The sequence below is a fragment of the Pezoporus flaviventris genome, unplaced genomic scaffold (assembly GCF_033815535.1).
Source record: "Pezoporus flaviventris isolate CSIRO_AGI_PZ_B2104156 unplaced genomic scaffold, CSIRO_AGI_Pfla_v1 ptg000078l, whole genome shotgun sequence".
NCBI lineage: Eukaryota > Metazoa > Chordata > Aves > Psittaciformes > Psittacidae > Pezoporus > Pezoporus flaviventris.
In genome coordinates, this window is record NW_026892626.1 from 11590183 (window position 1) to 11609290 (window position 19108).

At 35.6% G+C, this 19108-nt stretch overlaps 1 protein-coding gene across 4 annotated transcripts in view; it reads left to right on the top strand.

Moving 5' to 3' along the window:
- CYTH3 (cytohesin 3) overlaps positions 1 to 19108 on the top strand; it is a 49212-nt gene that overhangs the window by 21891 nt on the left and 8213 nt on the right. For 2 of the 4 annotated variants that reach the window (XM_061474175.1, XM_061474172.1), the window contains exons 2-9: positions 4875 to 4957; positions 5502 to 5566; positions 5992 to 6058; positions 10236 to 10354; positions 14038 to 14118; positions 16148 to 16260; positions 17375 to 17523; positions 18312 to 18423. In XM_061474175.1, coding sequence (XP_061330159.1) covers positions 4875 to 4957; positions 5502 to 5566; positions 5992 to 6058; positions 10236 to 10354; positions 14038 to 14118; positions 16148 to 16260; positions 17375 to 17523; positions 18312 to 18423 — 789 coding nt within the window. Of the gene's footprint in view, positions 1 to 4840; positions 4958 to 5501; positions 5567 to 5991; positions 6059 to 10235; positions 10355 to 14037; positions 14119 to 14147; positions 15121 to 16147; positions 16261 to 17374; positions 17524 to 18311; positions 18424 to 19108 lie in introns of those variants that run through there. The other 2 variants (XM_061474173.1, XM_061474174.1) reach the window with 2 other exon arrangements.

The following is a 19108-nucleotide window of genomic DNA, read 5'->3' on the forward strand; positions in this document are numbered from 1 at the left end:
TGTGGCAAGCTACAGTTGGGTTTTGGTTGGGCTTTTTTCTAATGCATTTGGAGTAAACAAACCTGCATTGAAAGTATATTCCAGTAAGTATTAGTTTACAGGAAATTTATTTATGTCTAGGTCAGTTATGGTAATTGAAGAGAGATAGGCCAAGTTGGTATGTATTAATTTTTTTTCCTTCTTTTTTTTTTTTTTTTTTTCTGTTAGGAGGAGGAGGAGTAGCAACACTGCTTGGCCAAGAGTATAATTTGTATTTTCAACAACTTTGTTCCTCTTAAATAAAATATCATTAGATATACTGACTTTCAATTTAGTAGCAGCTAAAACTGAAGTTTTAGGAAAAGGAAACACACTCCCTGTAAACTAAATGGTTTTCCCACAAGCGAGTTAGATTAGAACATTGTCTTTATTTAAAGATTAGAAGATAGCATGAAAGCATACTGCAACTGCAGTTTGTTCACTATACTGAATTGCTTTTTTTCTTTTTCAGTATTTAAATGTTCATGTTAACTCCTCCCATCCTGTCTACTTTGTGTTTAGATTGGTGAAAGACAAAAAACTTGAAATGACTTAGAGAGGATAACTAGAAAATTTGTCTTACAGCACAAACACGGAATACATGTTCTATGAGCTCTTCTGCATGGGGGATTACATGAACACAAGGTTAGAAAAAGCAGAAGCGTTCAAGCTGCTGAGGTCATAAAGGTGGCTTATGGAAGGTGCCCTGCCAGGGCAGAGCATCACTTGTCATGTATCTGCTGTATTTGCTTAGGACTGTAAAGATGTTTTAATGCGCTGTTGTTATTCGTTGGCCATTTTCCATCTCCCATTTGCTTGTCATGAGTCTAATAATCAGCTTTGACACAAAACATCTCAACTGTGGTTTTCAATTTTTTTGAGTCAATAAAATGAATATTTTTCTTTTCAAACTGTAGCTATTAAAAGTGCTTATTCCATTTTCTAAGAACACCTGGCTACCGCAGCTTTACAGGTTTGCTTTCCAAAGAAAATTATTTTCAGGCTCTCCCTGTGTTGCATGTTGCATAAGGCACCTCATGCTCAAGTCAGAAGAACCGATTGCCATTTGCAGCTGTCACTGAAGAAACATTTTATTATTTAGAACTGGAATGTAGGATTTTTTTTTTATTTTCTAGATGTTCATTAGGGATCAATAAAAAGCAAAGAACAATTGACATGAAAAAGAGTAGATCCTCATTTCTTAGTTGTAAGGAAAAGGTTTAATTAATGGTGGGTGCCCTTTTGTGTTAATGTGGGGGTTGTTTTGTTTTTGTTTGGTTTTAGCTGCAGTTGAGTATCTTCCACTCTTCCTTTCATTTAAAGTAGGCACATCCTCCAATATTACTATTTCAAAGACCTTTATTGAAATAGAGAAATATTGTTAAATTTTGGTTTAAGACAGAGAATCAAAACAGGGACAATAGACAAAGTCATGTAGCTTCCTGGAGAAGTTCAGCCTCTGAAGTTGCTGTAATGCCACATACAGTCTCTTTAAGAACCATTTTTTTTCTCGTGAGTTCATTTTTCCACTGATGATTTCTCAGTAGCGTGAACAGCAGCACTGAAGAAGAGAGTGGTGAAGCACAACCAATAGAAGGATGAGAACAAGGCGGACATCTTCAGTGTCTTGCACACATGCCAGTTTATGGTGAGGATAGGATGGTGCACTTAGGAATCATCCTGTCAAGTCAGTCATCCCTTCTCTGTGCTGGGAGTGTGAGTGGAAGTAAAATATTGAGTATATCAATAGTTTCTGGAAGCTGAACAGTATTGTAACCCTCACTCAGTTGCATCCTGGTTCTTTTATTCTTATCAGGGATACCAAATCTTTTGGCTCTGGTATTAATACCATTATTTAAAGATGTTGCATTGTTATGCAGTTGTCTCTTTAATACTAAGTGCTCTCCAAGTGCAGAATTTTCTTTTCCAGTAGACTTTCCTTGTCTTGCATCTGGTAGATAAATACTTGATGTTATTTCCTAATGCAAAAGGCAGTCTGACTCCATTTAGTTTATTTCCTTCTTGTCTAACAGTATCATTAATTATACTGTGAGGGTTGTTCTCTGCTGTGGCTGTGATCAGAGCAAAGGAAAAAACCACAACAGACAGTCTTTGGGTGCTGGAGGGAAAGTATTGAGGTGTTTGGTTTCTTTTCGTTGGTGGGTTGCCTGAGCATAGAAAAAACTATATGAAATCAACATGAATTGTGACAGCAATTTCACTTGTTCTAGATATTCCAAAACTGTTCTGAGTGTCAAGGATTTGTGATAGCAGCTAATCCAGAGATTTGATACCTCAGCTTGAAGAAAAATCAAGTACACCCTGTTAAATCTCTTTAATTCTTAAAGATTATTTTCTGTTTGGGTTCTGATTAGTATTTCCAGCTGCCAGCAAAGGTGAGAGTCACGAAAATGTCTGCTGTGGCAAAAAGTTGAAAAATTAAAAACTTTTACTAATGCTAGTAGTGCAAAATTTTAATCTAATTTCATCTACTGAAGTAAGACTATAGAAATGTTTTTAAATACACTTCAGCATACTTCCCAGCTAAGAGAGTGATTGATTATACACAGTTTGCCTTTTTAACAGTCGACGTTGCATAACAGTTGTAATTTTTTTAGTCCTTGGTTAACTAATTGGAGTATTTATGGTATGGGTATATACAGAGTGTTCATGTAGTCAAAAGATCTTCTGAGGTTTAAAGTCTTAAAGTATACACGTAGACAAAGATGTGATGGAGGCGCGTGTATTTATAAGGTTTGATGTAAAAAGAATCTTATCAGTATTTGCATCAAAGAACTTTTTAGGAATGGGTGGATTGGGTGGATTCCTGATGAGATGAAGAGAAAAAGTAGGTAAACATATTGAAACCTGGTATTCGTTCAACAGAAGACTGTTATTTCCTAAACTGGAAGTAATTTAATCATGTTTGTATCTGGAGTAGTTAAATGAGATCATTTGCCATAATTACTTCATGTCTAACAAGGCCTGTTGCCGTTTGGATTTTATATTATGATTTGAATCATGAAAGGAGCTTAACCACTGGATGTTGAAAATAACCAATATATTTCATTATTAACATTTGAATGAAGACTGTGTTTCAAATGTGGCTTTAAAAATCTATCAAGCCAAACCTTTGCTTGTGATCCTGTTGCTACAGTCTGTGACATGTGTATGACAGAAACAGCTTTAGCCATCCCAAGTGACGGTATTTGTTGTGTGTTGCTGCTGGGACAGAGCTCCTTAAATATCTTAATAATTATTTTTGTCATTCCATCTTACTGAGGGGTAAAAGGAGCAGCTGTTCTCTAACTAAGTAGCTATTTCCAACAAAAGTGGGTAGCATTAAAACTGCTGTTATAAGATCATCGCAAAGGAGGTGAATATTTGTGGTTAATATCTACTGCTGTACAAGTGAGCAGGAGTAATCTGTCCAAAGAAATTTCTTGTTAGGGAAAGCCTAATGGCTCAAGAAAAGCAGAGGGTTTGTGTAAATAACTTTTCACATTTGCTGGTTGTCAGGCAGAGCCTGCGGGATAAAGAGCTGATGCTAGAGTGAGTGATGGCCATAGGAGTGTAGAGAAACGTGTTTGCACCTTCAGTAGCAATAAATTTTTATCAGCATTTATATAACATTTGTTTTAGCAGAGCCAAGGAGAGACCTAAAATGGACTTAAATACTTCAGACTCACTTAAATGATGTTAAACAAAACCCACAAGTTTAAGAAGCACTGTATTAAATAATTGATTCTGACTGTGTGTTTATTTGTATATCCTACAGGTGGAAAGGATTTACTGTTAAGAATGTTAGTAGTATTGTACTTACCTGCTTCTCTGCCCTTCAAAGCGAGCAAATGAAGGGGTACTGCTAAAATTATGATGTTGTCTGAAGTCAGCACCAGGATACACCTCTTGTATAGAGCTTTGGTTATTCTTTGGCTTTTGACCATGAAAGTTAATTGTGTGTTTTGAATCATAATTAATTTACATAAATTTTGGCTTGTTATAGAGATAATTGGAATGAATCAGGCTTGAATATAACAATTAATATGTAGAGCCAAATCTTCCCACAGTTTCCTTTGTGCCACTTTAATGACAGATTCTGTCCATAGTCATTCATTCAGTTACTTTACTTATGATTTTATAAAGTAGAATTCCAATAAATTAGGGTTGTTGGTGTAGGGATTTTTTTTGGTTGGTTGGTTGGTTTGGGTGGGGTTTTTTGTTTGGTTGGTTTTTTTGTTTGTTTTTTGGTTTTTTTTTTTTTTTTTATTTTGTTTGTGTGTGGCTTTCCCCCTCCATCCACCCTGAAAATGATCACAGCTTAAAAAAAAAACAAGCCCACATGCCCTGATGATTCATGTAAGCTTATTTTTCTTAATCGGGTTTATTCAGTTTTCTGTGATGACGTGTATTTGGAATAGTTAGTGTTGGAAAGGACCTTAAGATCGTCCAGTTCCAACCCCCCTGCCATGGGCAGGGACACCTCACACTAAACCATGTCACTCAAGGCTCTGTCCAGCCTGGCCTTGAACACCGCCAGGGATGGAGCATTCACAGCTTCCCTGGGCAACCCATTCCAGTGCCTCGCTACCCTTACAGTAAAGAATTTCTTCCTTATAGCCAATCTAAGCTTCCCCTGTTTAAGTTTTAACCCATTACAAAGAGCAAAGAAGTTTTAAGTCTGAAGTGTACTGAGAGATGAATGCCTGTGTAGTACTGCAAGTTTGGTGAAAACTTTCCAGAACAGAGGTGGTTTGGAAATGAGGACTGTGCAGAAATTATTTGTTCTGTTTTCATATGGGATCATCTCTCATATTTGCAAATGGTAAAAGACTCTACATTTTGCTTTATTCCAGTGCCTGATGACCTCTCCATAGAAGAAAGAGAAGAGCTTTTAAATATTCGTCGCAGGAAAAAAGAGTTGATTGATGATATTGAGGTAATTGATTTATCTGTAAAGATCCTTAAAGGGCTGCTTCAGTAGATTAAGTTACAGTAAACTGCTGTATGAATTCCAGATGATGGTTTTAAAAGCATATAAATGGCTTAAGCTAAATTCTGTCAATGTATAGGATTTATGCATCATTTGTGTGCTTTTGAAAAAGATAGCTTTTGGATTTAATGTAGTATGTATCATCTGTATACAATTGATCTGTGTAGTCAAGAACTCGTTAAACAGCAGATTCGCATACAGGGTATAAGTAAGTGAAAAATCTGCATAAAGAAATCTTACACTGAAATTGGTTTGGTCTCAATGCTCTGCCATGAGCCCGCACTGGGAGTTCAGATCTGTATTTAACAGTCAAATCAGTTGTGGTAAAATCTCTAAGCTAAATATCTAAGGAAGCCACAAAATTCATCACTTTTCTTCAGTTGACTAGCAATTAGAAAATAAAACCTAATTGATCATATTAATGTAAGATAGATGATTTCAAAGAGTATCTTAATGTAGATTAACATATTGTTCTTCCTTCTTTTGGCAGAGATTAAAATTTGAAATTGCTGAGGTTATGACAGAAATTGATAATCTGACTAGTGTAGAAGAAAGGTAAGTAGTGGTAACATGGACACGATTCAATAAAACCTTGGAACAGGTCTTCCAGGAATTGCAAATGAAAATAGCTTTGTCACACTAAGTAAACCTTGGATCACCTTTATTTGGTCTGCTATAAAGTCTCTAAAGCCTGACTTTATCCTGTTCGGTTGTGCCATTCATTTGGTTAGAGAATATGTTGGATAGAACATGAAATATTTCTGATTGATAATCATACAGTTCTCTCAAGTTGGAATTACTTGAAGGAATTGAAAATAGCAACATAATTTTCTGCTTTATAAAAAGTGAATGTCTCCATTTTGTAATAGAAAATACAAAGTAGCCAAAATACAATTCAAATAAGCTCACCCAAAAGTTGCTGGTTTTGTAAAAGAGCAACTGATAACTGCTTATTGTTTCTTCTTTTTCTCCATGTGTAGCAAAACTACTCAAAGAAATAAGCAAATAGCCATGGGAAGGAAGAAATTCAACATGGACCCTAAGAAGGTAGAGCATGTTTGGTTTGGGCTTGGTTTTGTTTGTTTTGTTGTGGTTTTGTGGAGGTTTTTTGTTTTGTTTTGTGGGTTTTTTTTGGTGGTTTTGGTTTTGGGGTTTGTTTTTTTTTTTTATTTTTCAGGAATCAAGTTCCTGCTTGTAATACGATCTATAATAAATAGAGTTTTCTTGAGAAAACGTTTCTGGTAATGTAAGTTCATAGGCCTTATTTGTATATCCTGTAACACACTGAGGAGAGGGTTAAATTAGAAACTTTTTTTCACTTAAGCAAACCTTTTTTGATAATGGAGACTGTTTATCAACAATCAAATATGCCAGTATTGATTGAGCTGGCTTGCAGAAAGATTACTTGCACCTGATAGAGGTGTTCTATGTTGATATGTCAAATATCATTCTATAGGTGTTTTGATGTTTGGCTATTAGTGAGGCCACACTTTTTTTTTATGCCCTTTTTTTTTTTTTTCTTCCGAAATACCTTTCACAGGTTTTTTAATTTGTTCTCATCCAGGCTTTTATATTTGCATATCTAAATTCTGTTTGTGGAAAAGGCATGTATGAATATCTGTTTCTATAAATATATAGGTGTACCTATATGTCTTGTACAAACACCTACAGGTAGAAATTTGGTTACCAGTTTGAAGAAGTCTGCTGTGCATTTGGCCAAGAAATAGTTCATTTCTCTGGAGTACCTGTACTTTTCATGAATAGTTGTTAATTTTCAGGAAAATTCAGGGACATTCTCTTACAGACCTCTCCTGATAGATTTAAAAGAGGTGCTTTGACGTAATTGACCTTTAGTCTTGTCTTTACTTTTCATTTTACATTTTCCTTGTTTTGTTTTACTGTTTTGTTTTGTTTGTGGTTAAGATTCCATTTTGAATTTGTGAGGAGTCTTCTTTGAGGTCTTCTTGGAAATTGTTTAGCATTTGGTTTTCTGTATTAGTTCTTGACATGCTTTCTTCCAAATTGTATTGAATTCAGTTACATTTTGGTGGCTTTTCTGTAATGTTCTGTACAGGGAGGGCTGCTATTCTTCAGGCTGTTTTTAGTTTACCAGAAACACTCAAGTGCTTCGAGATATGAAACTCTTTTTCAAGCTACTGACCATGTCTTGTGTTTTTCTTTTCCATTTGGTGACTGTCTAACTTCTATTCTGCTGAGGGCAGAATACCCCCAAATATCCTGGTAGTTAGCTGTTGTTCCCCAGCTCTTTCACGTCCTAGAAGTTTGTGGCAAAGTCACAGGATGATGTCAGATGCTTTCATTCCAGTGTTAACTATTTTTGTTACTGTGCTTGCTGGGCGAAATTATTTCTATAAATAGATGCTGTGGCCACATTACTACTGTAGCATAATCTAAATGTGGTAGACTTACAGTGGTAAGTCTACTACTTGCTTAATAATGTCTGTGAATCAGTGGTGGCCTGCAGTAGCTGGCTGCTCTAAAGCTAGATCATCTTGTTTGCAGCTACTCCTTTAAATTACAGGCAGCCAAAATGTATGTCCTTGTAGTATTGAGAGAATTAACTTGGGGTCATTGTGAAAAGGGTGGTTTTCATTCATAAAGGAAGGGAAGATGGTCTCTAGAGTTAGGAATGTGAAAGAACTGGGGTAATAATACATGCACTGAATCCTCCAATTTCTCTTCTTTAAAAGCAAACAACGGAGGTCTAATGTTTTCAATTAGCAGGAGCATAGTGAGGTAATTTTCTTTTACCACTTTTGTTTGAAGACCTTTACGTGTTCTGGTGTGTACATAGAGAAATTCTCCCTCTTCCCCACACCCAGAAAACCCTCATTCAACATGGCTGTGCTTAATACAATTATGTGATGTAATATCACATACCTTGCTGTTTGGATTTGGTTAGCCAAGTGCAGGAAGGGCTGTAATGGTAAAGTTTGTAAAACATTTCAAGAATCCTTGCACAGAGGACATAAAGCTGTGCTTGAAATTCGCAGTACTGGAAATCAGTGCTTCCTGCATTGGGCCCAGAAACTGGAATCCCTGTGACAAAAGTAGGGTTTAAATAACTGCAAAATTTGTAATCAAGTTACTGTAAAACCTATAAAATTCAAAGCAGATTTCATTGAAATCTGACTTTAGAAAAGCAATGTAATACCTGTGGTGAATGTTGAATATTTCTGTCGCTATGAATTTTGTGTGGGGAGATCGAACTAGTGCAGCTCTCTTCAGTCTCCTGTCAGTCTGCAGAAAGAAAATTTGCATCAAGACGAAAGCGTAGGAGTTGATGGGGGTTTGGCTGGCCTATTTTACCATTTATTCCAGACGCTGGAGTTGTTGTCCCAGACAGATCCCTTTTCTTGTCTATTTGACTTCCGGTTCTTTAACATCTTAAGGATTTAAAAAAATAAAATCCAGAAAATGAAAGATTATGTTGATTTTTTTTATTTTTTTTTTTGGGGGGGGGATAGTATGTTAAAGTGCTTCTGTGCACAGAATTTTTATTTTCCATGCTTCTAGTCATATCCATTCCAGTAACCTGTACAATGTTTTTAAAACTACTTTAGTCAGTCTAAGTGTTAATAATATGCTCCAGGTGTTGAAAGCGGGAATCTGCAACTGCCATTTCTGGTATTTAAGGAAGTTTCTCTGTTGGTGACAGAGCTGAGAGCTTAATGAATAACTTGGTATGGGAAAAAACATAATGTTTCATATTGAGATGATTTTTCTGTCCAAATATTTAGTTATCAAATAAACTTTGAAGGGGTCATTTCTGAGGGAAGCTTGAGTATTTCTGCTTCAAGATAAAATGGATGTACTCTTTGAAACAAAATCATGTCTGTTCTGAAATGACTTATCAAAATACTAAGTTGTCAGAGTACTGGCCTGTCACTGAAATCAAGTTTTCAGATGGTGATAAAATTATTTTGAGAAAATTGTGTTCCAGAATTAATTTTTTTTTTTTTTTCCTTGAAAGCTTTGAGCCTTGTAACATCACAGTGCATTTTCTTTGTTAAATTAGGTCAGTAAATTGACTTTATTATCTCAGGCAGGTAACAATTTCATTATAAAAAAACCCAGAATCAACCAAATAGAAGGATAATTACTTTTTTGAATGTTACTGCAGGGTCTCCTGTGCTATATCAAAAAATAATGGGAGTCTTCCCAGTTGTAATGAGATAAACCTATTCAATTTGCAGAAATTGGGAAACTTCTAGTATTTCTGAAATTATGAAATATTCTGTTAGAAAATATTTGGAATAATTTGTTCAGCTCTTCTGACATATTTGGAATCCAAGGCATTAAGATTACTTACAAATGCCATTTCTACTTTTCACTAGCATGTCATTAACAGTTTTAAGAAGCACGCAGGAATAGCTTTGTTGGGGCGTGTGGTGGGGAAGAAAAGAGCACTGTGTCTTTATGACCTGCTGAGTGTTGGAATAACATCCCTTCCATCCTTTATGTAATCTTTATGTAACTTCTAGTTTCCTTTCTTTACCACTTTGCAGTTCTCTGGGCATCCCTAGAATGTACCAGTTATAGGGCCAGTAATTTATGGAGGCATAGGAGTCCAGGGACTTGATCAAGTACCCACTGAGGGGCAGGGTAAGATTCTCCTCCTGGCTTTGGTAGAAGCTCCGTGGTAGAAGCTTGACTGGTTTGTGAATAGTCTAGTTCAAGTCCTCTGTGAATAGTTTAGTTCCAGCACAACCAGAAGTCGCTGATAAACTGTTTTAAACTGGTTTTAATATCTTCAGCCGCAACTTCTACTGCAAGAAATGGCTTGATGTATTGGGTTGCAGTTTGTAGATTATAACAGATGCTTTATTTTGTGTCATGGTGGTAATTAGGTTATTGCTATGAGACATTTATACAATATTATGAACAGGCCAACTCAGGCAGTAACTCTGAAGAGCAATGTGGAATCATTATTCAGTTAATGTTTAATATTTCTATTGTTGAGGGATTCAAACTGCCACCTAGTACATCTAGCTTTTTTAAAATGAATACTTACCTACCTGCTTATCTTAACTGAAAAACATTTACCATTTCATTAAAAAAGTCTGTAGGTTGATGTAATTCTTAATGTGCTATATATATGTCTGTGTCAGTATATTAATAACAAATGTTCTGAGTGGTATTTGCACAAATGCTTGTAGAAGAAAACATAACATTCCTTTTCCTCTGGAATTGCTCTTCCTAGGGAATACAGTTTCTGATAGAAAATGACCTCCTGCAGAACACTGCAGAAGACATTGCACAGTTCCTTTATAAAGGAGAAGGATTAAATAAAACGGTAATTGGAGATTACCTCGGTGAAAGGTAAAATAGAAATATTGAAAATTTTGTTCTTGAGTTTACAAAGCATACTTACAGATTTCGGTAGTTACCTTCCCCTTCACAGGCTGCATGAGAGTGCTACTGTACTACTCTGTGATCTATAAAAGCTACTGGGGGAAGTAAAACTGCTACGGTATTGTGACAGGGTTTTTTCTGTTAGGTTGTTCTTGTAGACTACATTGTGGAATGATACTGAATTCATTGTAACTTACTGTTTTGAGAAAATACCCTTAAATTTGGCTGAAGTGCAGAATTTAATACCATAAGCTTTTGGAATGTCTGAGAGCTGCAACAGTTCCGGTAACTCTTGATGCTGTGCCAGACAAGGAGTGTTTTACAATCACTAGTAAGTGGGACAGCAGTTATATGCAGGCTTTAGTGTTGTCATCTTCTGTGCACACAGACTTCCCATTAGTAAGGAGGCATCAGAAATGGCAGCTGCACCATATCTTTGTCAATCCTAGTACAATAAACATACAACATGCATATTTATGGACACTATTGCAAAACAGAGTCAAAATGCAAATTACTCCCATTGCTGTGCAACCCAGGAATTGATTTTGAAAAAGGTAGCAGAAAGAGACAGAAGAGTGGGCTGAAGTATGTGTATCTATATGCTTGCACGTGTTCCAGGTCAGATACCAGTTACAGAGGTTTAAAAGTTGACTCATTTGGGATATACTCCTGGAGTGTATATGTTCTGGCAGATCCCTTTTGAGGCACCTGTATTCTTGTTAACAGCATCAACAGCTTAGCTTGTGCTTGGCAATTTCCTCCTTATTTTAATGGTGTCAATGAAAGTTTTTACTGTAATATGTAGATTTTGAAAACAGATCTTGGCTATGAAGTTTCTGTATAGTACGTGTAGACATTTCAATAATTTTTATACAACAGCAGTATATTGTTTCTCTTGAATATTTGGACTATCAGTATTATAAAATCACTTATATGTTAATGTCCATAATTGCAAAACTGTAACAAAGCTTGTATAAAGGAGTCTGTGTTTGGTTTTGAGAGCTGCATTCTATCTTGGTTTTCTCATCTGAAATACTTTCAGTTTTTCTAGCCTTATTCCCAGAACTCCTGTACCAAGCAGAAAGGTTATACCAGTATGTCCAAGCCCACTGGAGTGATCAGTGATATTTTTATGACTATTCATGGGTTCACATTGAAAATGAAAAAAAAAAATATTGCTCATTCTTCTGCATCCCTGGCAGAGATGCTGCTGAGTAGCACTGTGGTCCAATCTGAAAATGCAGTATTTCTTAATATTGCGTATATATACAGATAAATAATGTAGTTCAGTTATATCTTCTAGACTTTTCAAGGTTTAAATAGAAATGTAGTGGATTTGATCAGGAAATTTTGTATGAATCAGCTGGATAATAAAATTAACCTACTGCTGCTGTTTTGCCACAAGGCAGAAGCAGCCTATCCACTTTAAGGAACAGTTGAAGTAAAATTCAAATTTGGTTTGTTTTTCTTTTTCTTTAAAGTAAGCTTTTATTCAGTCTGTCCAGTCAGTCTTAATTGTTTGATTGTTTTTTTTCATGTTTCTTCATTTCTGTGAAGGGTGTAATATTAATATGGTAATGGGAAAGCAAAGGATATTTCTCTCTATTCTTCACTTACATTAATTAGTAAGGGGGGCTGGAGGTGAAGTGATGACAGTCTGATTTTCAGGAATGTGTATAGAAATTTCAAGATCCCCCCTTGAATGGGGATTTGGTTCTTGATAAACCTTTGAACTGCAACATTAATTTCCTAGCATCTTAGTAATTTTTATTTATGTTCCTCTGAAAAGAATGCAGTAGACCTTTAGGTCCTGAGATAAAATAAATACCCTAGAATAAAACAAAATTTAACAATTGAGGTGGTCTTAAGCTGATAGTTTTGCTTTTGTGACTACCTCAGAAATGGGCTATTAAGTGATTTATGCTATACAAATGGCATTGCGTATTATTGATGAGTTTTTCCTTTACTTTCTATTTTTTTATCAAGGCACTTGGAGTCTAAGAGCATTCATTCTCCTTTACTTTCCCACTCCCTCTTGGGGGCTCATCATGAATTATTTCTGCATTCTACCTAAATACAGCTGAAGACAACACCAAGATAGTCAACAGAATGAAATATTTGTTTAACATTCTGCCATAAAGAGAGATACTTTAAATTACTGACTTGTACAGTGTTATGGCACTGAGGAACCTGAAAAAAGTGAATGGTAAAATGGAATGGGATAATACCTAAAAATGTAATAAATAAGGGATTAATTACATCCTATAAAAGATTGGAGAGCTCTTTGTATGTTTGTAAGCCTTCATTTATTCTTTCTAAGTGGCTTCCTAGACCTTTCATGATATTTGGCTTGTGTCTTTGGAGCTGTACCCAGCACAAGTATCACTATTAATCTAGTTTATGGTAAAACCTAGAAGAGCAAAATTTAGAGTATAAGGCTAATACTTGTTCTGAATTACTGCAGCTTTCCATACACATAAGCAAAATCAATATTTGGCTTAAAGTAACAAAGTACCCCCATTGAATGGTTTCTTTCATTATACTGTTATAACACTTTACTGCACTGAAAACTAGTGAAGTTGAACTTTAAATGCACTTGAAAGTGCATTACTAAATCTCATGAGAATTACCTCATTTTGCTTGACAGAGGTGATGTGTTTTTCTGTTTACAAAATGGGGACATCTCAATGAATGAATAATTTGTGTTAAGGTACTTACTTGTGAGTGTTACTGAGCAGTCTGGCTATGCAGTTAGAAATGCAACACAAGTTCTGGTGGGTGCACACCTTTCTAATTTTGGGTGGAGGCTGATATGCAGCATTCTGTCTTGGTGATGCATTTAAAGCACACTCTGAGGATTATAAACCTTTATGCTTCTGGCATATGAACTGAGTGATGGCATAGGCTAAATACTGTCTGCATCCAAACAGTTTTGGGTTCATTAATGTTTAAATGTTACTTTTTCATTTCAACATCTTTGTATCAAAGCAAAATTTGGCTCATGATTTACATAGCAATATAAAAGCTAGGTGAGAAGAAGCCTGTTCAAACCCTATTCTGACTCTAATAAACTTCTATTGTAACGGTTTTTGAGAATGGAGTAAGAATATAGTGCATACTAAGTAGTTCTTTTAAAAAGCTGTTCTTTTTCTTAGGTACAATCGGTATCCAAAGTACTTATCTTTGTACATAAATTAATATATTGCTTTAATATTTTCTGTTCTTAGAGGAAGAAACAGGATAGTTTGGTTTTCATGTGTTGAATGGCTAAAGAAATTGATCTCGGGTTGACTACTGGTTTGAGTTCATGGCACAATTTATGCAAAAGACATTTTACTGGATAAATTTATTTGGTGTCATCCCATATCAAAGCAGGTGCAGTAATAATAAATGGGAAGCAGGAAAGGCCAGGCCATTTTGAGTCATTTAAATAAGTGGTGCTAAAATAGGTTTAAGTATACTGGCTCTTGCTAAAGTACCTAGCAATAATGGGCAGAATGCCTCTCAAATTTGTAAACTATTTCTGATGACTTGATTTGGTCAGTATGATCATTTATTTTCTTGCTTATTCTTTGAAGCAAATAGAGATAATTAGGAATTCTTTAAAGTTCAGAATCGTAATCGTCTATTTGCATTTTTGTCTTTCATAGAGATGAATTTAATATTAAAGTTCTTCAGGCTTTTGTTGAACTCCATGAGTTTGCTGATCTCAATCTTGTACAAGCTTTAAGGTGAGTAAATTCTTTCTTTTGACCTGAGCTTTCTTTCTTGAACTGCACGTTCATATTAGTCCCTGTGTAGATTTATTCATCAGAAAGTTGATCTACAGCTTGGCACAACTATACGCATTACTGTGGAAGTTAGCAGAGACAGCTCTTTTTTAACCCTTCCAATTGCTTGTGTATGTGCTGCCTTCGAAGGTGAAAACTTCATCATTATTTCAGTCCAATACAAACAACTAAACAAACACAAATAACTTTTTGGTGTGCCTGCCATATGTGGACGTTTGAGGATCTGCTTCATATCTCAGCATTGAGATAGGTAAAAAACAAACTCCTAACCCAAACAAATAATTTTCTTTGCTGCCCTCTTCTTTCTTCTTTCCTTCCACCTCAGTTTGTTCCTCTGGGCAAGGAAGGGGTGGAATTCTGTTGACCATAATCTGTGATTATGTTCAATTTCAAAGAGGTAAACTTTGAACCAAGTTATTTCTACTTCCCTCCGAGTTTCCCACTTGTCATGTGAATGAAAGTATAATATTTTAGTATACTTTTTTCCCTTGCTAAGTGAACAGTTTACTTGACTTCCCTAGGATGCTAGCATGCAGTGACCTTGTGAAGTCCCTTCTTGTCTTAGTGGAAATCCATTACAGGTCTAACAACTTAAGTTGATTTAGATAGTTCTGCCAATTTCATTGTCATTAGTGACACCATCCTGACACCAGATAAATTGAAATGTCCATGTCCATCTTTGTCTCTGGTGCAGAGTCTTGTGATGTGGAGTCAGAACAGCTTTGCTATGGTTGAGTAATGGTAACTTGAGCTGCCTGAGGCTGGAGCTAAGGAAGCCTTTTCTCTGTCTGCTGAAGCTTTTCTGGGAGGCTTCATGTTTCTGTCACTTTTTCCCAATTTAACGTTAGGTTTAACTTTATTCTTCTTAGCAGCTGCTATTATTAAATGTTTGTATTTTGGTAGCTTACAAAATTCGTGATCTGGGTTGGAACCTTGCATGAGGTGAGTAAAAGACAGTATATAGAGATGAGAAACTAAAGATGGCCTGTGACACTTTAATGTCCTGAAATGAAAACTGATGAAGACAGGAATAAATGGTTACTATATTGGCACCCACTGTACAGGGAATATCAAGAACTTGTTTTGCATGGCAGAGCATGTAACTTTGCTGGTTTAGATCCTGTTTTAATTTAGATAATTTGCTAAGAAATTAAAAAATGTTAGATTCATTGGAGCTTTTTAGCGCCACAGTGTGCCAAAATAAATTTGTGAAGACTTCTGTCCTGTATGCATTCCAGTGTACCTATAGATAGAAATAGTAAGTTATGAAAGTAAAAACTGTATTCCAGTTCCTGCTGCCAAACAGGAGCACAGATCTCCTGTGTATATTACAGAATTACTGGGACAATATCATGAATCTTTCTTTTTGAGATCTAGGTCTGATTCTTACAGGGTGAGCTTACATTAGACAGGCAGCACCTCTCTAAGCATTGGGGGTTTTCTTGTTACTATTTTTAAAATGTTCTTGATGAGTTCAAGTAAAGATGTTAAGTGCTTTTTATATTCCTTGCTTCTCTTCCCTACCAGAAATATTTTCTGTAATGTGTCTTTTTACATTGTAAGTAAAGTCTAGCTGAATGAGTATTGCTTTTACTAGCCAGGAAACACAGAAAAGATTGATCTTATTGTTTCCCCATAGCAGCCTTGCAGCAAAAATGGGATGCATACAGAAAATCGTTTACTAGTCTGGAAGAAAGAGTCTCAGAATATGAACTGCTATATTATCTTGCCTGATAGCATGCAGTGTTGCTGGCTGAACTACTGGGCTAGCCATCTGTGCATGTTGCTTTATAATAGCTCCTGACTTGTGTGTTGAGAGATTGAGAACATATTTCTAGGACGTTTTATATAGACATTGCTGTTTGGTTGGTTTTGTGGTTGTTTTTTGGTTGTTTTTTTTTGTTAGTTTCTGATTATTGGTCATATGTGCTGAGTATATAAATCTAAAGACTATTCATCCCTTCTGTAGGCAGTTTCTGTGGAGCTTCAGACTCCCAGGAGAGGCTCAAAAAATTGATCGTATGATGGAAGCTTTTGCTTCACGCTACTGCCTTTGTAACCCAGGAGTCTTCCAGTCTACAGGTGAGTCACAGGAAATAATAGGAGTTCTTAATTGTGTGTATATGTATTTTATTTTCGTTTTTAATCATATACATTCTTCTGCATCTGATGCAAGGAGATGATGTCTAGTTTGGAAGTTCAGGATAAAATAATGTGTGAAATGAGAAATTTCTCAGAATTGAGAAAATGCAACTGTCTGATTCTACACTTTGTTTTCAGGAGGTGCAAGCTTACAGCCAGAATGCAGTTCCATTTATAAAACTTCAACATTAATATATATATCTAAGCCAATTAAAGTATGAAAGCTAATTGAAATACTGCACAGAACACTCTAGCATTCTGGCACCGTTGGTATGTTTAGTTATACATGATCATAGCTCGCTGTTGATCGCTTAGTTTGAGGAGCATACAGGCTAGGAAAGGATTGACGTAACGCAGGTCTGCAACAGCTACAGAGGAAAATACATATTGAAAACAACATGCTGAAGGTGCAAACACATTTTTCCTCTATGTAGCAGAGAGATTTCCATCCTGCTTTTTCTTAAAACAGACCTTGTACTTGAATTCTGGGAGAATTTACTATAATCATAACTGTGTCAAGAGGCATGATAAGATCTCTGTTGTCATCTTGCATGCCAAGAAATTGAGTCAGTGTCATTTTCAGCCTGTGTAAATATAGTTCAACTATTATTTTTAAGAGACTATTCTTCGGAGAAAGCTTTGTAAGTACTTTTAGTAGGAGTCTGATTGACCAAGATCTACCAGTATGATTTGGGCAAAATCTGTGTGCAGCAAATGTTTTGCACAACAGCACTTCAGTGTTTCAAGTGAAATGTTAATTTAGGGTGATAGGAATGCTTTCAAAGAGAGGGGTTTATTGTTTTGTTTTTTTTTTTTAATTCTCTTGTACTGTTTTTCACTTACTGGCTTTAAAGTTGAATGGTTCCATATTTTTCTTCTTTTTAGGCTTACTTCAGCAGTTTAAACAAAGATTTGAGACTTTGCTTCCATAGTTTTTCATGTTCAAGAGTTTTTTACTACCTTTGTCTTTATCAGTCAGGGTGAGCTTATATATTCATTTCACAGGTTTGCACTTCAACACATAGAAAGATAACTCCTTCAAATTTTATTTCAGATACATGCTATGTGCTTTCATTTGCGATCATTATGCTGAATACCAGTCTGCACAACCACAATGTAAGAGATAAACCAACCGTAGAGAGGTTTATTTCTATGAATCGTGGAATTAATGAAGGTGGAGACCTTCCAGAAGAATTACTACGGGTAAGTTCGACTGGGTAAGACAAGACATAGTTTTGTGGTTTTAATAGGAAATGTAGAAGCATGTGCAAAAATTCTCAGGCAAATTTGTTAAGGGAAAGTAAGAAGAACATTTTTTAGCATGCATAACCATTTGAATAGCTGAAAGAAGCATTTTCTGATATTAACAGCTGCTTTGAGCTGGTTCTCCCTATGTTCAGTCTTTTGTTGAAGAGAGAAGATTCCAGGGAAAACACTGTATATCTCTCAGTAGTTTGCTGATGGCAAAAATCTTGTGGAATTGGCTCCTTATGGAAAAAAAAAAAGGAAAAAGTATTTGGATAAGTCAGAAAAAAGCTGGAAAAAAAACAGTGAAAATCATTGTTTCATCATTGCCTCCCCATGTGTCTTGTGGAGCTTCCTCCTGTCCCTTGAGATATTAGTAAAAATACTTATTTTTCTAAGACATTGTGGTGGTCTAAACCATTTTCTGAAAATCCAGATTCAGTTGGCAAAACTTGTACTAAATGAGAGCTGAAGCCTCTGAAATACTGAATGCTGAAGTTAACTTAAAGATGTCTTTGCAAAGAGTGCTTATAAAATCTGTAAGAAGAGACATTTATAGATGGAATAATTTAAAATCAAACTTAATCAAAGTACTAAACAGAGTTGAGAAGGGATGGTCCAGAATGTTATGGATATTGTTTACTATGCATTTTATAGAGTCTGAGAAGCAATAAGATGTCCTGGTTGCATTTGCTGTTAGACATTTGTTAATTGACCTTTTTTTCCTCTTTTTTTTATTCTTCTAGAATTTATATGAAAGTATTAAGAATGAGCCATTTAAGATCCCAGAGGATGATGGAAATGATCTAACGCATACATTTTTCAATCCAGATAGAGAAGGCTGGCTGCTGAAACTAGGTTAGTTATAAGGGCAGTTTTGCTGTGACATGTTTGTTCATTGTTAGCATGTTTGCTGCTTTTTGTCTATCTTCTTTCTTGTGAAGGTAATAGGATTAACTTTGTAATTTGTATTCAAAAATGGATGAACCAAAATAAGTAACCCTTTTATGTCTGAATGTTGTTACTTCTTATTTTACATATCCAAATTGATCTTGTTTCAAACTTTGGAGTTCTATTTCTGATATATGAGAAGTAAAATTCAGTGACAAAAGGGAAATGCTGTATGGTATTTACCATATGCTGTGACTGATAAATAGCAGCTAAGTCTCTATAAGGTCATTTCAGAAAACTCTGATATTTCAACTCAGTTTTCTGTGTACAAAAAAGGATTTCTCTTCAAACAGTTATTTTTGTATGTCTTTATTTTTCCATATTATTTGTGAGTTTCTCTTGGTTTGGTTTTGGCTATGATTTTTTAATGAGTGGTTTAAATGTGCCTTCTTGTTTTCCTTATGGCCTATGACCTATCACCTTTCTGTTCTGTGACTGGCTGTCTCTGCTTATTCTGCATTAGGAGGTACGTATCTGATTGCTTTCCAGTCCCATCCTTTTCAGTTGCTCATTCTTTTGTTTTCCTCCTCCTTCCTCCTGTTTTCTTTTCTTCTTTTTTCTTTTTTTCTTTTTTCTTATTTTTAAATTAAAT